General features: G+C 39.5%; 1 protein-coding gene across 1 annotated transcript in view; it reads right to left on the bottom strand.

Moving 5' to 3' along the window:
* LOC111571915 (F-actin-uncapping protein LRRC16A) overlaps nucleotides 1-16597 on the bottom strand; it is a 56299-nt gene extending 39702 nt beyond the window's left edge. Inside the window, exons 1-2 of the mRNA XM_023275331.3 lie at nucleotides 16147-16597; nucleotides 5955-6052 (exon numbers count right to left, since the gene is read on the bottom strand). Coding sequence (XP_023131099.1) covers nucleotides 5955-6052; nucleotides 16147-16186 — 138 coding nt within the window. The 5' untranslated portion in view covers nucleotides 16187-16597. The remainder of the gene's footprint in view (nucleotides 1-5954; nucleotides 6053-16146) is intronic.
* Nucleotides 16598-17081: the final 484 nt, after the last annotated feature.

The following is a 17081-nucleotide window of genomic DNA, read 5'->3' as shown; positions in this document are numbered from 1 at the left end:
GACTCAGCTGTGACCAACTACCTTATGGAAAAAATTCAGGGACTTTTTAGAAGGACAGACAATTACGGGAACAAATATAAAAATATGCAAGAGCTATGTTTTTCTTTCATTCTTTGCATCACCTGCGAGAACATGGAAAAATGTTGTACATGCTAATTCCAGGTTTATTCGATTTTTGGAAAGCATATTATCAAAGAAATTCTTTTATAATGTTTTATGACATTACATGTATGTTTTACTGCACAGAAGACATTTCTGCGTTCTCTCTACTTCTAGTCATGGTTGTGCTGTTTCCATAGAGGTGCAGGACTTTATATTGCAGTGAAAAAATGAGCTTACAGTGAGGAAAAACGTGACAGGAGCTAAAGACACCCAGAAACTGCTTGGAGTTCAGAGGGTTAGAATGTTTGTTTCAGACTTAAAGCAGTACGGTTAAAAGAAAAACAAACAAACAAACAAACAAAAAAACACAGAGTAAGAAAATGAAAAGATTTTCAGTCCTAATATGACACCAGAGCAGACGGGTCCCTACAGCTTTGTGTGTTTTCACTTGCAGAGAGGCCAGCAGGAGCGTTGGCCTCTGCAGAGGGTTTTTCACTGAGTGGGATAATAACATATATTATCTTTGACCACGTGTTGGACCTCTGTCCTGGCAGATAGTGAGTACACATTACAGCTGCTTGCTCAGACGATGGCAGTGTCTTTCCGACTGACAAAATCAGTAGCTTATTTTCATCTCGACTGCAAGAGTTGTTTGCTGAGTTATGGCTTGAAATTGTGTCAGTTTAACGGCCCTCGTCATCACGTTTTCGCTGCAGTGACATGAAGGGAAGTCGACAGGAGGCTGAACCAGCTGTGGTATGTACAGTAACCCGTTATACAGATGACCGAGGTCCCTCCGGGTCACAACAATCTGAGGCCAGAAACCAGCCAATAAGAGTCGAGATCCTCTGTGAGTGATGGGAGTCCCAGACAATCAGCTGTGATATCAGTCAGCCTGAGGGGCAGGACTGTGTTAGCAGACAGCATGACATTCTGAACATGCCGTTTTAGTTTATAAAGTCTGGAAACATCCTGGTTCAGGTGTTTTGCAGACTTGAGCAGGTGAATGTGCATGCAAGCAGACCAAATAATAGAAAGCAGATGGCTAACAGACTGTGAGAAACGTGCACCATTATGCACTGCTAGCAGTGTATGTTCTTAATTCAGACTATGTAGCAATTAAACTGCAGACTGTGGGCTGTCAAATTATATAGGTCAAGTGTCTGCATCACACATCAGCTTCTGGCAAAGACAGTCTAAAGCCTGCTGCTTTTAATTATTTACAAATTTATCAAAAAATAATTTACCCAAAGATATTACTTCCTGCTGTAAAAGTATGTGCACTTTATTTGATCTTGTAAAAATTACACTAAGAAGGCGTGTATGGATGCAGATACGTGAGAATATTGTTAACTTGAAACAAGTGAATATAAGACGTGAAAATTCTAAATATGGTATGTTAAATAGTTTCTCCAAGCAGTTTCTGGCCATATTTGACTCTTTTAACATTTTTACTGCCTGTGTGCTCATTTTTCACTGTAATATAAAGTTCTGCACCTCGATGGAAACAGCACAACTTTAGCTAGAAGTATAGAGAACTCAGAAATGGGTTCTGTGAAGTATGACACAGTTATAATGCTATAAATGATATAAAAAAAGTTAGATTTGATTATTTATTTGACAAAAACTGTAAAACAAATTGAACTCAACATGTGCAGCTTTTTCCAAGTGTTTCCAGGTGTTACCAATACTGAAACCCACACATTATAGATATATTACTGTCTATTTTTAATTTGTTTCCATGCTTTTCTCCTTTGTGTTTTGCATAAATAAAGCCTGCAGTTCAGTTCAGTTCAGTTCAGCCAAAAAGTCCCTGAATTTTTGTCACATGACAATGTTGAAAAAAACAACGTTGATCAACCTCCACTGCAAACAAACCATGCGACTATCGCTGCTGCTTTATTTTGACAGCACAATAACCTGGCTCTCAAAACATCAGGGAAGGTAGGTTCAGATGAACAGTCCATCAATAAATTGGTTGATTGGCTCTAATTTAGATTATTTCAGGCTCTAACATTTGAGGATTTATTGCTTTTCTCTGTTTAACATCCTCATAAACTGAGTATCTTTGGGCTTCAAACTACTGGTTGACCAGAATTAGTTGACTAGTTGTCTCTGAAATTACTTGCAAACTACTTTGATAATCAGTCTGAGTAATCAAAAAAAAAGTCTACAGTCTGTAGCTTTGCAGCTTTGTGAAGGTGAATATTTTCTGGTTTCTTTCCTCATCCATGACAGTAAACTGAATATTTCTCGGTTGAGGACAAAACAAGACATTTAAGGACGTCATTTTGGGCTGTGGGAACACTGAGCCTCATATAACATTTTGTAGACATCAGTTATTTAAATAAGCAAGAAAATGATCACCAGTTTGCCACACAGCACAGTCTTGAGGTCCACGCATTAGATTCACACAGTCACTGACATATCTGACGACCTTGCCATTAAAAAATTAAAATCTGTGGCTTTCCTCACTCAGTTCCGTACAGCCAGACTTTTATTTACATCTCAAGGCACTAATGGCTTCAACATTCAACTCTAATGGTTGTCACAAGAGCAAAAAGAGCCACATTATCATTCCTTATTCCACATATTGAAGTTTAGCACTGCCTTGGCTCACTGGTTTATTTTTCTTGTAAAGTGGTTCAGAAAATTGTCTGAACTTTAAATTACACAAAAGAAAACAAACCCGCCTCGCACATTATGGTGAAACATTTAGTGAGTTTTGACTCATTTCAAGAAATTACAGAATGGGTTTGTAATCTGCTGATCTCCAGCTGAGGAATGCAGTGTGTGTCCCAGCACCCTGTGGCTATGAGTGGGCTGCTTCAGTCAAGTCCTGACAGGAGCTGCACACTTGTGGTATGTGTACAAAAAAAGAAAAAAAATGGTTAACTTTTTCCAAAAAAATGTGCTTAATTGCATTTCGGGCTAATGATAGCGAAGGAGAGTGCTTTAACAAGAAGGTGCCAGATTTAATCCCTGATATCCATTAGTCTTTTCATATTCACACATTCACTGACTCACAGAGGGCTGAGGTGAATCCACATACCTGCAGTTACATGATACCCAGCCTCAATAACACCCACACCGCACGGTGTTCCGTGTCTTTCAATGCTTCAAACAACACGTACATGAAACACTCATTTACACAAGACTTCCTTGTTTAGTATTATTACTCAATATGGTTGTAAATTCTTCCATGATTCTCAAACAGGGGTTGAAAAGCATCCAGATTCATTGCAAACAATTCAGTCCACAAACACAGACAAAGTTAGAATACAGGTACAAAAGTGCCCACATTTGTTTCCAATGCTGGGAAAAAAAAGGTGACTCAACATACTACACATACTTTACTATTGAGTTTTTTTAATAGTTGATATACTTTTCTCCTCTGTGTAAACACTGCCTGCAGTTCAGCCAAAAAATCCTTCAATTTTAGGGACATGAATGTTGGCCGCATGTGAGTCACTACAGGCTTCATGATTGTGCTGAGGAGTTCCGAATTTTTTGTTTTTTACAGAATCTGTCTCGTACAAACAGCAAATTTTTAAATGACACGTAGAATAAAGAGATTTGGATGAGACATGATTTTAAACTTGGATTGGGTCCATTTTCCAGGTGAAACTAAAAATGACACATGATAATTTCAAGAACTATTTGGGAAGGTAAAGATAATTATTTCTGCTATTGCAGTCTCTGGCTCTGAGAAATAGCTGTCCATCAGGAAAATTAACCAAATCTGAGCTTAATAGCGTGATATTTGATCAAGTTTAAATTTAAAGATATATACCTCAAGTAAACCGTTTACACTAACTAGATTCTGTAAAAAACAACAACAAATCTGCACTAGAGCAAACAGAAAGCAACCAACAGTGAGTCTGAACTGCAGGATGTGTTTACAAAGCACAGGAGACAAGTGTGGAAGCCAATTTTTTTTTTCAGGATCGGTAACACCTGTGGGAATTTGAACAATCCAAATCTTTCAAATTTTGTAAAAACAAACTACTGAATTATTGACTTATTTCTGAAATGATTTATGGCCTTGTAACTGTGCTATAGTGCACAGAAGACATTTTTGCATTCTCTCTACTTCTAGCCATCATTGTGCTGTTTCCATAGAGATGCCGGACTTTATATTGAAGGGAATATGAGCCCACAGTGAGTAAAAATGTGACAGGAGCAGAAAACCTCCAAAGACTGCTGGAGATTGAGAGGGTTTAACACCAACCATAAACCAGGGAGCCATTTCATTGAATTTGCAACTTGAAATCAGTAACATCTAAAATTTTCTCGTTACTTTCAACATGATACACGAAATACATTTTTTAAAAAGTAAGGAGTCCAGGAGTTTTACCAGTTAATTTTAGGGATTGAAGCTGTAGAGTTGCAGAGAAAAACAGGAAAGTGCTGATCATGACTCACAGCAGCAGACTGAGCTACTGTAGCTGAAGTCATTCGAACTATGTAACAACCACTTGCAGCCTTATTGCAGGTCTGTCAAAAACTCACAACTCTCAAAAACCAACACCAGTCGATAGCGGTGTCATTGCACAGAAGCTCCTTGTGTGTTAATATCCGTGTCTGATTTGTGCATGACCTCAATCAAACTAGTTTTTGAAACTGTTTGGAACAAATAAATCACTTCATTGTAAAACATTAACCTTCAAATGAGTCTCTGGGTTTTCCATTTGCACCACTCAAGCCAGGACTACAGGCCAGTTTTGCTTATTTATTTCAAAATTTAGCTTCAGATGTTAGACACTAACTCCAACAGGAAGAAATCAAACAGAACAAAAACTGAGAAAGAATTTCAGACAAAAACAGGGCTAATCAATGCTGCTTAAATAGTAAGGGCCAGAGATCAGGGTTGGATCATAGCAGGGATTCAGTGGGTGTATTGTCAAGATGGACTGGTCGATTGATTCGTCAATATGCTGTCATCAGACCAAATTCTCACTAGTTGGTCAATTGCCAGTGTTGCGTTTATCAGGAGAAAAATGTAACATCAATAGTTTTCCAAGATAAGCCATTTAAAACCTAAAACCCACAGGTAGGTTTCATTTAGCAGAACCAGATGTGATATTACATCAAAATCATTTCATTCTACATGTCTCATTTAAAAATTCTCCAAAAATAAACAGTTAGCTCTAACCAGATTCTATAAAAAACTAAAAATTCAGTGATCCTCAGCGCAAAAGTGAAGACAGTAGTGACTCAGCTGCGACTGAAACAAACTTAAACAATGAACCAAATAGAGCATGCCTCAAAAACTGCATAAAGGGGAGCAGGTTGTCAGCAAGCTATTTTGGAAGATACATTCAGCATGGTGAAACACCTTTTCAGGGCTGATGTACAAATTCGTCTGAAAAACATTAGTTTACAAGTACAAATGTAAAAATGTAAATAGGCCTACTGATATAGTCTATTTATAGCATGTAAATAGGCTATTATTTTTATTTTCATTGTTGGCAACACATGAAGGCACTTGGAAAAACGTTGTGCATGTTGATTACAAGTTCTCTCTACTTCTAGCTATGGCTGCACTGTTTCCAAAGAGATGCAGGACTTCCTATTGCAGCGACAACTGATTCCACAAAGTCTAGAAACTGCTTGAGGTTCAAAGGGTTAAGATGGAGAAGATAAATTACTGCCGTGGGAATAAAATTCTAAGGTATTAGATTAGAAAAGCTGCTGTGTGGTGTCTAAACTTTCAGTCTGCACCTCCATATTTCCTGAAGCAGCACGCCCACAAAGATTACGCGCAGTAAGACTTCAACAATCACAAAAAGGTGGATCCATTTGGAATCAAATCATTGCATTTAGAAAGAAAACAAACACCTGTCACTTACCAGCACTCTGTTCTCCAGCTTGTCACCTTTGACTTCCAGCTGGACTTTTCGCCTCAGGGTCAGCTTCACCCTCCGACCAACCGCCTCACGCACACTCTCTGCAAAACACAAGTAGCATCCAGAACAAAGACAAAGGACAATTAACACCACAACAGCTGGAGGGATCCATTTACAATGTATTACACAATGCGTACAGGAGATTCAAATGTTTGACTACCTGCAGCCACATTTCAGTGGTGTTCAGCATTCCTGCAGCTCTTTGCAAACTGTGCCACTAACAGAACTGGTCACCACACCTTATAGGCCAAGAAGTTAATTAAACTGGATATGAAACCCATTGGAGCCACTGTAAATAACCCATTATGTAAGGTTTTGTAAGTGCTTGTTTTTTGGGTTCTTTTGCCAACTTCCTATGTTGGAGCTCGATGTCCACTCCTTCTTTGTTCCTCAGCATTGGAATAAAATCCAAACAGTGTGAATCAATTAAGAATCTGGTTCAATCAGTTTTGGGAACTTGTGAAATTGTACGGTGACCTGACAAAATCTACTCAGGGAGCCCGGTGTTTCTTGAAGAAAAATCCCTTTTTATGATATTTTCCTAATAAAAATACTTAGGGTTAGATACAAGGTGCAATCGAAAAGTCAAAAAGGCCAGAATGCTGCATGGTATGGCACTATTCGCATCAAGACCAGTCTTTCACACATCTATATGACCGTATGCTGGTGCACAACTGCAATTTCAGCATGGACCTCAATCTGGAGCACAGAGGAAACATCACATTGCGAGTCAAACTGACACAACCTTCATGTCGAGGGTCATCACTGGTGATGAGAGTTGGGTCTACAGCTACGACCCACAGACCAAACAGAAATTTTCACAGTGAAAGAGTTGCAGTCTGTAAGACTAGAAAACGTGCATTAGGTCAGCAGCGAGACAAAGATCATGCTTGTCGTCTTGTTTGACATTTGTGGGGTTGTGTAGCAGGAATTAACCCCAGACGGTGGCGCTGTCATGGCAGAGATCTACTGAGGTGTCCGAGGGAGAACATTTGAGAACATTTTAACCTGAACTGTGTCGCAAGGGTATGCAGATAAAACATCTGTGCCATCTGCCTGAACACACTATTAACAGTGGTTTTTCATTTTTGCCAAAATAAAATTCAAGTTGAGGGGTCTATATTTTGACACAGTGGACGAAATTCAGCGACCAACGTTGGCAGGAGCACTGAATCACTAAACAAAAAGACAGTGGTCCAAGATAAACCAGATATGTTTTTTTATTAACCGTATTGTTAATTTGGATTTGCATCATGTACTGCAGAGACTCATTTTTGTGAGACACATACGGGCCGGGTACGTTCATTTCTACTTTAGTTGTTGGCACTTCAACATGCACGATTCTACTAGTTATTATCCATGTATTTAACTTTACAATACAGAGAAAATCTGTAAAATAATAGAAATTTGTTCAAAACATTACATTAGAATGTTTATAAAACATTTTACTGTGTAGTTTTGATTTTCATAACGTTTCCAGGTAGCATAATCTCCATCACACCTCTCTCTGTCTAATTACATATTCTAAACATAGTGTGAAAAGTATAATCTGCTGTTTACTGTGCACTTTACATTTTACAACCTGTTGCGTTGTATTGTGGGGGGATTTAGTTCCATTTTATTCAAAAAATGAGCAGTAAACTTTACGCATTTCTCCTCAAATCATCCTGTGTTCATTCAGTGCAAAAAGTTTAGCACAGATGCTGTGAACTTTGACATATTTTGTTTTACTTTTATTGCACTGAAATCCAGGGTTAGGATTCAGGAGGATGAAAAGCTAGGAAGATTAAAGAAAGATTGAAAAAACAGAGAGGAAGGTAAAGACGATGGTGTAATGTGGTTAAAATAGAAGAAAAATAGTGTGAGAGTGTGTTGTGTGTTCAGAGCAAAGACACAGTATAAATGAGCAGTGGTCCCGCCTTCATGACTTCATGGTGTCCTCCTCCTCTCTGTGCCCAGACAAATGATGAGGTCATGAGGAGGATGAAAACATTACGGCATGAAGCAGCGTGGAGGCTGATCAGAAACACATGGGCTTCTCCCTCTGTCCAGCTTGCTCACAGAAAAACCCAGCACTTCTGAGAAGCCTAATCAGTTTATAGTAACAACCTACGACATGTTTAATATAAAGGAATATCTGCTCTCACACTCCAAAGAAAGGCTAATTCTCGAAACTTTTTCCATTTTCTGTAAATGCATCACATATTTAAAAGATATTATTGTATTACGGCTGGTCTTTTCCATCAATATTGGAGATATTAAACAGAATTTCAACTTACATCGACTTAAATGAGACAAAAGGTATTTGGAATGGTAACCTACCAGTTTAGGTGGTTCTGAAACAACCATTTTTAAACAGAGCGCAGCTACTGATAAATTAATCGCTGACTTCTTTTATATTCAATTAGTCAGTTCAAGTGATTATTAAGAGTAAAAGAGTCAATTCTATGACACTTCTAGCGAGAAACCTGACCAAAACTAAGCTTAAATTGGGATATTTCATGAAAATCACTTTATTCTAAATGTTTCAAGCAAAAGTATCAGAAAAATCATGTGCTTACTCTATCTTCTGTAAGAAACAAAAAAAAAAAATCTCCTCCTCAGTAAAACTGCTTAGCCAATACTGACTTGTCTACAAAAGACAGTTATTTGGCTTTTCAGCTGAACTGCAGGCTGTGTCTACACAGAGCATATTACAAATTTGTTATAATGCACAGGCAGACATTTTTGAGTTCTCTCTACTTCAATGCCACTTCTGACCATCCTCATTTTTCATTAGCTTCTGTGCGCACAAACGACAGACCTGATAAGCTCTTTTTTTAGATTTTAATTGCTGATGATGAGCAGCATCAGGTCAGCCTGTTCTGTTAAAACCAGCAGCAGGCCTGGCAACAAAAAGCCCCATTCATTCAGTCCAGTGACATACAGTGTGAGATTGGGCAGCAGACACCAGAGACAGAGAGCACGGGGTTATGAGTCAGCTTCACCATGCTGTACTGGGTTTGTTTTGATAGCTCATAGAAATGCCTTATACTATATCTGAATGTAAGAGTTCAATTTTGCAAATCTGGTTCGCACTTTAAAGTTTGATTTTAAAGATCCCGTGTGGTGAAAACCTATTTTTACTGTGTTTTGTTTGACTGAACAAACTGGTGTTGTAAAAGAAAAGCTGCGAGAACATAAGAAGTTTATTTATGCTATTCCTCTAGTCTCTCTGAACTAGATGGCCTCCCACTTTTTCTGGAAGAACTGAGGGAACAACAGTCATTAAGATAAAAATCTGCATAATTCTGCCCCTTCACTGCCGGCTGCTTCCAGGTGAGCTATTCAGAACGAGTAGCTGCTTCACGGTCCACCAGGTTTATTTACTTTTTGGAGCGGCTTCTGAAAACTCTAAACTGTCTCAGCCACAAGCGAAACACACCAAATGTTCCACTGTTGGCTACAAGAGTGAACACACGTGTCTTCATGCACTCCCAGCATCTGAGGAACTGAACATTCAGTGGATTAGTTTAATTTTTGATGGATATGTCCCCACAATAATCATAAAATATTTGTTAGCATGTTGTGTGGCTAATGTGTCTAACATTACCACTGCCACTGATCATATGCCCACAGGTCAGAGATCTGTGGCAACTGTAAAGCACAAGGACATTCAGAGATGGTGGAAACTTCAGAAGTAACTGTTACTGCATCTTCATATTGCCTACCGTGCTTTATACCCATTTATGGTCAGTTGGTTTACTTCTCTCCTGCTCTCTGTGCTTACATAAACTGCAATTAATTACAGCTAAATTAGTTTACATATTTCTCTGTTCTGGATGTCACAGAACTAAATGAAATAGTGATTGAAGCACAGCCTACTAAGACAACATATTAACTAGCAGTCACTTCAGAGCAATTTCCAAAATGCTGCTCTGCACCAATAAAATACAGACTTTATAATCATAACATCATCTGACACAGTGACTGTAGAAATTAGTTCAATTCAACATCTGTGCTGGGGGTTTGACAACGTTTCCATGCATAGGATCGCTCAGAAACGAAGTTAAAAGCAAAAGAAAGTCCTGATCTCACCCACTCATTCACATCCTTGTCAGATAATGACAAACACAGAGGTAGTCTTCTTCCTGAAGTGGGCGTGGCAGCCGTTGCTCAGCTGTATTTAAAGCTACAGACACTAAAACAGCCCATTTAGAACAGAACTTAAACCAGGAGTTATTCAGTTAAGGTGAAATTAACCATATTTGTCTGATTTTGAACTTAATTAAAAGACACATTCTGGACACGTGAGACTTTCACTAATTTGCTGAAAAGGGGCACCTTCAAGACATTTCATCCACTATTTCTTGACACTCCTGACTCACTGATGTTTACATCTTATGTGCAGTGAAATTCTCAGACAAGACAATGGGACAAACTCAGAGATGAAAGCTCTAATAAATATCAGCCTCCAAAAGTCAATGCAGGTCAAAGTCCAGCTTTACTTGTCAAGACATGGCAGAGTTTCAGCTTTAAGTCAACAGTTTGGGCTACTCTCTGTGCCAAAATTGCTGCCATTTACAGTCCTTTTTGACACTCAGTCACCCAGGGCAGTGTGTGTTGATAATATCTCACAATCCAAAGGAATTTCACAGGACACACCCCTCTGCCAAAGCTTTTTCTCTCCCCCACTTCAGATAAGGAAGTGGCAGAGGAGAAACTCTCAGGTAGTCAGCCAAACCCTCAGGGCATGAAAATCACTTTTTTAAAAAAACTTTAACAGCACAGAAAACATTTTATAAAAAGTAACTGTTACTTCAGTTAATTAAAGGAAAAATTAGCAGTAGTCTCCTGTGCTGATAGTGTTAATTTTGAGTGTGTGCAGTTATACAGCTACACCGCTAGGGGGCTGTCTAAGCTAACTCTGCCTCCTATGCAGTAGAAGCAGACTACGTTGTTACTGGCTAGCAGATGAACAATGCATGAGCCATGTTAAATAAAAGAGCTTGAACCCACATATATTTTTAATGTTTTATTAAAAACATTACATGGTACCAGGAGTTGGCCACTGAAGACGGGCAAAATGGAAAGTTTGAAGCCGCCAGATGCCGTCAATTGGTCTGGAAATGTGGACTGTGAGTGGAGAACTTTTAAACAGCGGTTTAGCCTCTACCTAGCTGCTGTCGGCCTGGAGGAAGAGTCTGATACACGGAAGATTGCACTGCTTCTTACCGTGGCGGGTCCTCAAGCTGTGGAGGTATACAACACCTTTGTTTTTGCCACTCCAGAGGAGAAAGATGATTTTGCCGTCGTTGTGAAAAAATTTGATGAACACTGTTCACCCAAAAAGAATGAAACATTTGAGAGGTATGTCTTTCGCTCACGTATGCAGCTACCAACGGAGAGTTTTGATACGTTTTTGACTGACCTGAAGCTAAAAGCAAGAACCTGTAATTTTGGCCAACTACAAGAATCCATGATAAGAGATCAGATCGTGTTTGGAGTGAAGGATAAGAAAATGAGAGAGAGACTTTTGCGAGAAGCAGAATTAACATTGGATGGCGCAGTCAAAATATGTCATGCCAGTGAACTCGCACTTCAACATGCAAAAACCTTTCACGGCTCAGCAATGGACATGGAAGCGTCAGCCGTGGCTGCAGTAACCACACGGCAAGGCTACAAGAACAAAAAGGTACAAAAGACTTACTCGAACGAGTCAGAGACATTTCAGTGCAAAAGATGTGGCACAAAACATGCAAAACAGCAATGTCCAGCTTATGGAAAAATCTGCAACAAGTGCAAAGGACACAATCATTTTGCTAAGCAATGTTTTACAAAGAACAAGCAAAATCAAAAAGACAGAGTACACACAGTGGAGGAAACTGCCCTCAGTGACACGTTTTTCGTGGGGATGGTGACACAACAGGACACACCCATGGAGCAAGTAACGGTCAATACAGTGGAGCAGGACAAATGGACTGAGACATTACAAGTGAACGGAGCCCTGGTCACATTTAAACTGGACACAGGAGCCAAAGCAAATCTGGTGAGTGAGCGGGATGTGAAAGCTATGAAAATAAAGCCATTCATTTCCCAAAATAACAGTTCACTTCAAGCATACAATGGACAGCCAATCCACACCAAAGGTAAATGCAGACTCAAGGTACAAGTAAAAGGTAAATATCACAATCTGATGTTTATTATTGTACCAGAAGGACATGATTCACTTTTAGGAGACAAAGCCTGTGAGAAATTAGGCCTAGTCAGAAGGGTCTACAGCATAAGCAGTTCAGAGCCAAGTAGTGTGAAAGCTATTGTGAACAAGTACCCAGATATATTCAAAGGGTTTGGAGTCTTACCTTTCACCTACAAGATACAGTTGAAAGATGGAGCTCAGCCTGTAGTCCATGCACCTCGACGTGTTCCAGCTGCAATAAAGGACAAGCTTAAAGAGGAACTGGATCGAATGGAGTCTCTAGAAGTGATCAAGAAAGTGGAGGAACCCACTGAATGGGTTAACTCCATGGTGTGCATTAATAAGCCAACTGGTGCTCTGAGAGTATGTATGGATCCGAAAGACTTAAATGCTAACATAAAGAGAGAGCACTACCAGATACCTACAAGGGATGAGATAACAAGTGAAATGAGTGGCGCCAAGTTTTTTAGCAAACTGGACGCCTCACAAGGATTTTGGCAACTCAAGCTTCATGAGGACAGTACAAAATACTGTACATTCAACACGCCATTCGGACGGTACTGCTTCCTGAGAATGCCATTTGGAATCTCTTCAGCTCCTGAAATTTTCCACAGGACAATGGAGCACATGATTGAAGGCATTGAAGGAGTGAGAGTGTATGTGGATGACATAATTTTGTGGGGATCCACACTTGAACAGCATAATGAAAGACTCAATAAAGTGCTGCAGAGAGTCAAGCAGTATGGACTGAAGTTAAACAGAGCAAAATGTCAGTTTGGAGTGACAGAAATCACTTTTCTTGGAGACAAGTTGACAGCAGAAGGCATCGAGCCGGACAAAGACAAAATACGAGCTATACTAGAGATGCCTCGTCCAGAAGACAAAAAGGGTGTTCTGAGAGTACTTGGAATGATTAATTTCATTGGAAAATTCATCCCGAGCTTGTCGTCTAAAACAGTTCACCTGAGACAACTTCTACATGATGGATGTGAATTCAAGTGGAGTGACAATCTTGAAAAGGAATGGCAACAACTGAAAAAGACACTGACAGCCGAGCCTGTTTTGGCATATTTTGATCCGAAGAGAAAAACAAAGATATCCACAGACTCATCAAAAGATGGGATTGGAGCAGTTTTGTTGCAAGCTTATGGAGACAACTGGAGGCCGGTGGCCTACGCCTCAAGAACAATGACTGTGTCAGAATGTCGCTACGCTCAAATTGAAAAAGAGACTTTAGGGCTAGTGTACGGATTCGAGAAGTTTCACAGCTATGTCTACGGGTTACCAACATTTGTGGCTGAGACAGACCACAAGCCGTTAATAGCCATTATCAAGAAAAACTTGAGTGAAATGTCTCCGCGCATTCAAAGACTCATGATGAAGCTACAACGCTATGACTTCAACTTAATCTACACACCGGGTAAGCTCATTGTGTTAGCAGATGCTCTCTCTAGGGCCACTACACAAAGCAAAGAACAAAGCTCCACAGAGACAGATGTAAATGTACACGTAAACCTGGTTGCAAAGTCACTTCCAATGTCAGACATGAAATCAAAGCAAATCGCTGCTGAGACACAAAAAGACACTTATCTCCAAAGGGTAATGGCACTGTTACATGGAAAATGGCCAAGAGGTGAATGCCAACCATACTACAACATCAGAGCAGAGTTGAGTGTGGTGAATGGACTTTTACTCAGACAAAACAGAGTGGTAATTCCAAACTCACTGAGGGAGGATATGCTGAAAAGATTGCATGAGGGACATCTCGGCATAGAGAAATGCAAAAGGAGAGCCAGAACAGCAGTCTTTTGGCCAGGAATCAATGCAGACATTGAGAAAATGGTTTCAAGTTGTGACACGTGCATCAAACACCAGGCAAAGCAACCAAAAGAGCCTTTGACTGTAACAGACATTCCAGATGAACCATGGCAGAAAGTAGGGACAGATATTTTCCACTTGGATGGTAAAAACTACTTGCTAGTTATTGACTATCTATCCAACTATCCAGAGATGGCACTATTATCCAACATGTCAGCTACTTGTGTCATAACGCATATGAAATCAATCTTTGCGAGACATGGAATACCTCAGATTGTTTTCAGTGACAATGGACCTTGCTATAGTTGTAGAGAGTTTCAACTATTTGCACAAGATTATGACTTTAAACATGTGACATCAAGCCCGCTGTACCCGCAGTCCAATGGGAAGGCAGAAAAAGGGGTACACATTGTGAAACAGTTACTCAAGAAAGCACAAGACAGTAAGGCAGATCCTTACTTGGCACTACTGAGCTACAGAGCTTCACCATTAGAGCATGGAAAATCTCCTGCAGAACTACTAATGGGAAGACAACTGCGGACTACTCTTCCTTATACAACTACCAAGAAACACAAGCAAGTCCAAGACAAAATGAAACGTTTGCAGAAGAGACAAAAAGTCAACTTCGACAAGTCGGCAAAAAGTTTAAAACCACTTGCACCCAATGATACAGTCAGAGTGGAAGATTCAAACATCTGGACAAAGAAAGCAACCGTGCTTGAGGAAGTGAATCCGAGATCCTACAATGTGAAAACTGAAGATGGACTAATACTAAGGAGAAACCGGAGGAGTTTGTTGCACACTTCAGAGACTTTGAGAACAGATGATGGACGGTGTGAGGACAACGATAAAACAACACCTGAACTAACCTCACCTGCAAAGGACAGCGAGCAAGCGCCAGCGCTCAGAAGATCGGGACGTTCGGTTAAACCACCTGAGAGACTGAATCTTTAAATGAGTTAAATCTAAAGTAATCCATGTTTTGTTTAAAATGAGTTAAAAAGTAATACATGCTTTGATGTTATAAAAAAAAAAAAAAAAAAAAAAAAAGTTAATTCAAACTAAAAGATAAAATTCAGAATGTGTTAAAAGAAATGTTTAAATACTATGTTGATGAGTTTAGCATGTTATGCAATATGTTGAATGCATATTACTCTGATATGGTTCAGCTATCATTCAAAGAAAAGGGGATGTGCTGATAGTGTTAATTTTGAGTGTGTGCAGTTATACAGCTACACCGCTAGGGGGCTGTCTAAGCTAACTCTGCCTCCTATGCAGTAGAAGCAGACTACGTTGTTACTGGCTAGCAGATGAACAATGCATGAGCCATGTTAAATAAAAGAGCTTGAACCCACATATATTTTTAATGTTTTATTAAAAACATTACAGTCTCCCAATGTACTAATGATACTTTGCTTGCATGCATTTTATTACGATTTATGTCAGTTTTTACCTTCAGTTCTATCACTTGAGCATTTTTACAACATTTTGATCCGAAAATGTATTGAATTAGAGATTATTTTTGTGGGTAAGTCTGTTAGCCCCATGCACTATTTTGGCATCCTGTTGTGATTTAACAGTGAGATCAACAGATGTGTGTGATTAAATCTGTTAAACTTTAGCTCCAGGTACTGTTTTAGCATCTCTAAAGTTACCTGCAGTGATTTAATAGCGAGTATAACAGATCGGTTTGGTTAAATCTGTTTAACTTTAGCTCCAGGTACTATTTTTAGCATCCCTAAAGTCACCTGTGGTGATTTAATAGTGAGTCTGACAGGTTTGTGTGGTTAAATCTGTTAAATTTTAGCTCCATGTACTATTTTAGCATCCCTAAAGTTACCTGTAGTGACTTAATAGTGAGTTTGAGGTAACTTACTAGTATGTTGAAGTATATTTATGTCCTGTGTTACCTCGTGCAGAAAGTTAATGAATTTGTAATTTATTTTTTATAGTCGTCTATCGTGTAAGTAGCTAAAATTTGAATGACGTCAGTTTTACCTGAGATACAGCTACAAAGCAGTTTCGCTAGCTTGAAAAGATGTAGAAGAAGAAGATAAAAAGATGTAGAAAAAGAAGAAGATAAAAAAAGTAGTAGTAGAAGAAGTCTTCAGTTAGCGACCGCTAAGCTCAACAACTTACCCAAAAGTTCGTTGGGAATGTCCGTCTTTTCCTCCGACATTTCTTCTTCTTCCACCACCACCACCACGGAGGTAAACACCGATGAGGAGTCCGGCGGTGAGGGCAGCTGGAGCGGCTAAAGTCCCCAGACGAGGAGCGGCTGGAGGGCGGAGGGGAGAGAGAGCGACAAACCGACAAACCGGCAGGGGAAGGTGACAAAAACACGGCGAAGGTATAGTCCCGTTTTTGTTTTTTTGTTTTTTTTGTCCTTTTCTCTGCGGTTTACCTGCCGACCCTCTGCTGCTTTACCTGACTGTTACTGTCCGCATACATACCTACATGCCTGCACACCCACTCACACACCGCAGCGTGTGGAGGACGGCAGGAGGCCAAACAAGTGATTCGAGGTGGGTTCACTGGAAGACACGGATCCAAAAAGTGACAACGAGCTCAGACCTTCACTCAGCCACACTTCACTGATCCCTCCTTTCCTCCAGCTGTCGACAAGGTTTCTTTATGTTGGTTGAAAAGAAGAAAGGCACAACTGTGACACCTGGTGGCCTTTAACGTGTAGCAAATTGCTAACCCTTAAATCCATCCAAAGTCACTCATGAGGTACTTTTTAGGTGGAATAAACCTTTAAACAAGGGTCATTTCAGAATTGGAGAACATTTTAGGCTTCAAAATTTTTGAAAAACAAACCTTCTCCTTTACAATTTTCTGCTATATCAATCATCAATAATAAGTAATAAACTATTAAAGTCTTGATTGGCTCAGCTTACACATCGATGGTACAATTTTTATTCCATGTTTTATTTGTTGTTTATTAACCTTACTCTAATCACAGTAAAAAAAAAACAAAAAAACTATGTTAGCTTTTCTGAGGAGTAGAAGCTAGATATTTAGCTCTCTGTTACTGCTGACCAAGAGGACAAACTTACTGATGTGAAAAAGTA

The sequence above is a fragment of the Amphiprion ocellaris genome, chromosome 15 (assembly GCF_022539595.1).
Source record: "Amphiprion ocellaris isolate individual 3 ecotype Okinawa chromosome 15, ASM2253959v1, whole genome shotgun sequence".
In the NCBI taxonomy this organism is placed as follows: domain Eukaryota; kingdom Metazoa; phylum Chordata; class Actinopteri; family Pomacentridae; genus Amphiprion; species Amphiprion ocellaris.
Note: the sequence above shows the minus strand (reverse complement) of the source record. Positions and strands in the feature narration are given on the sequence as shown.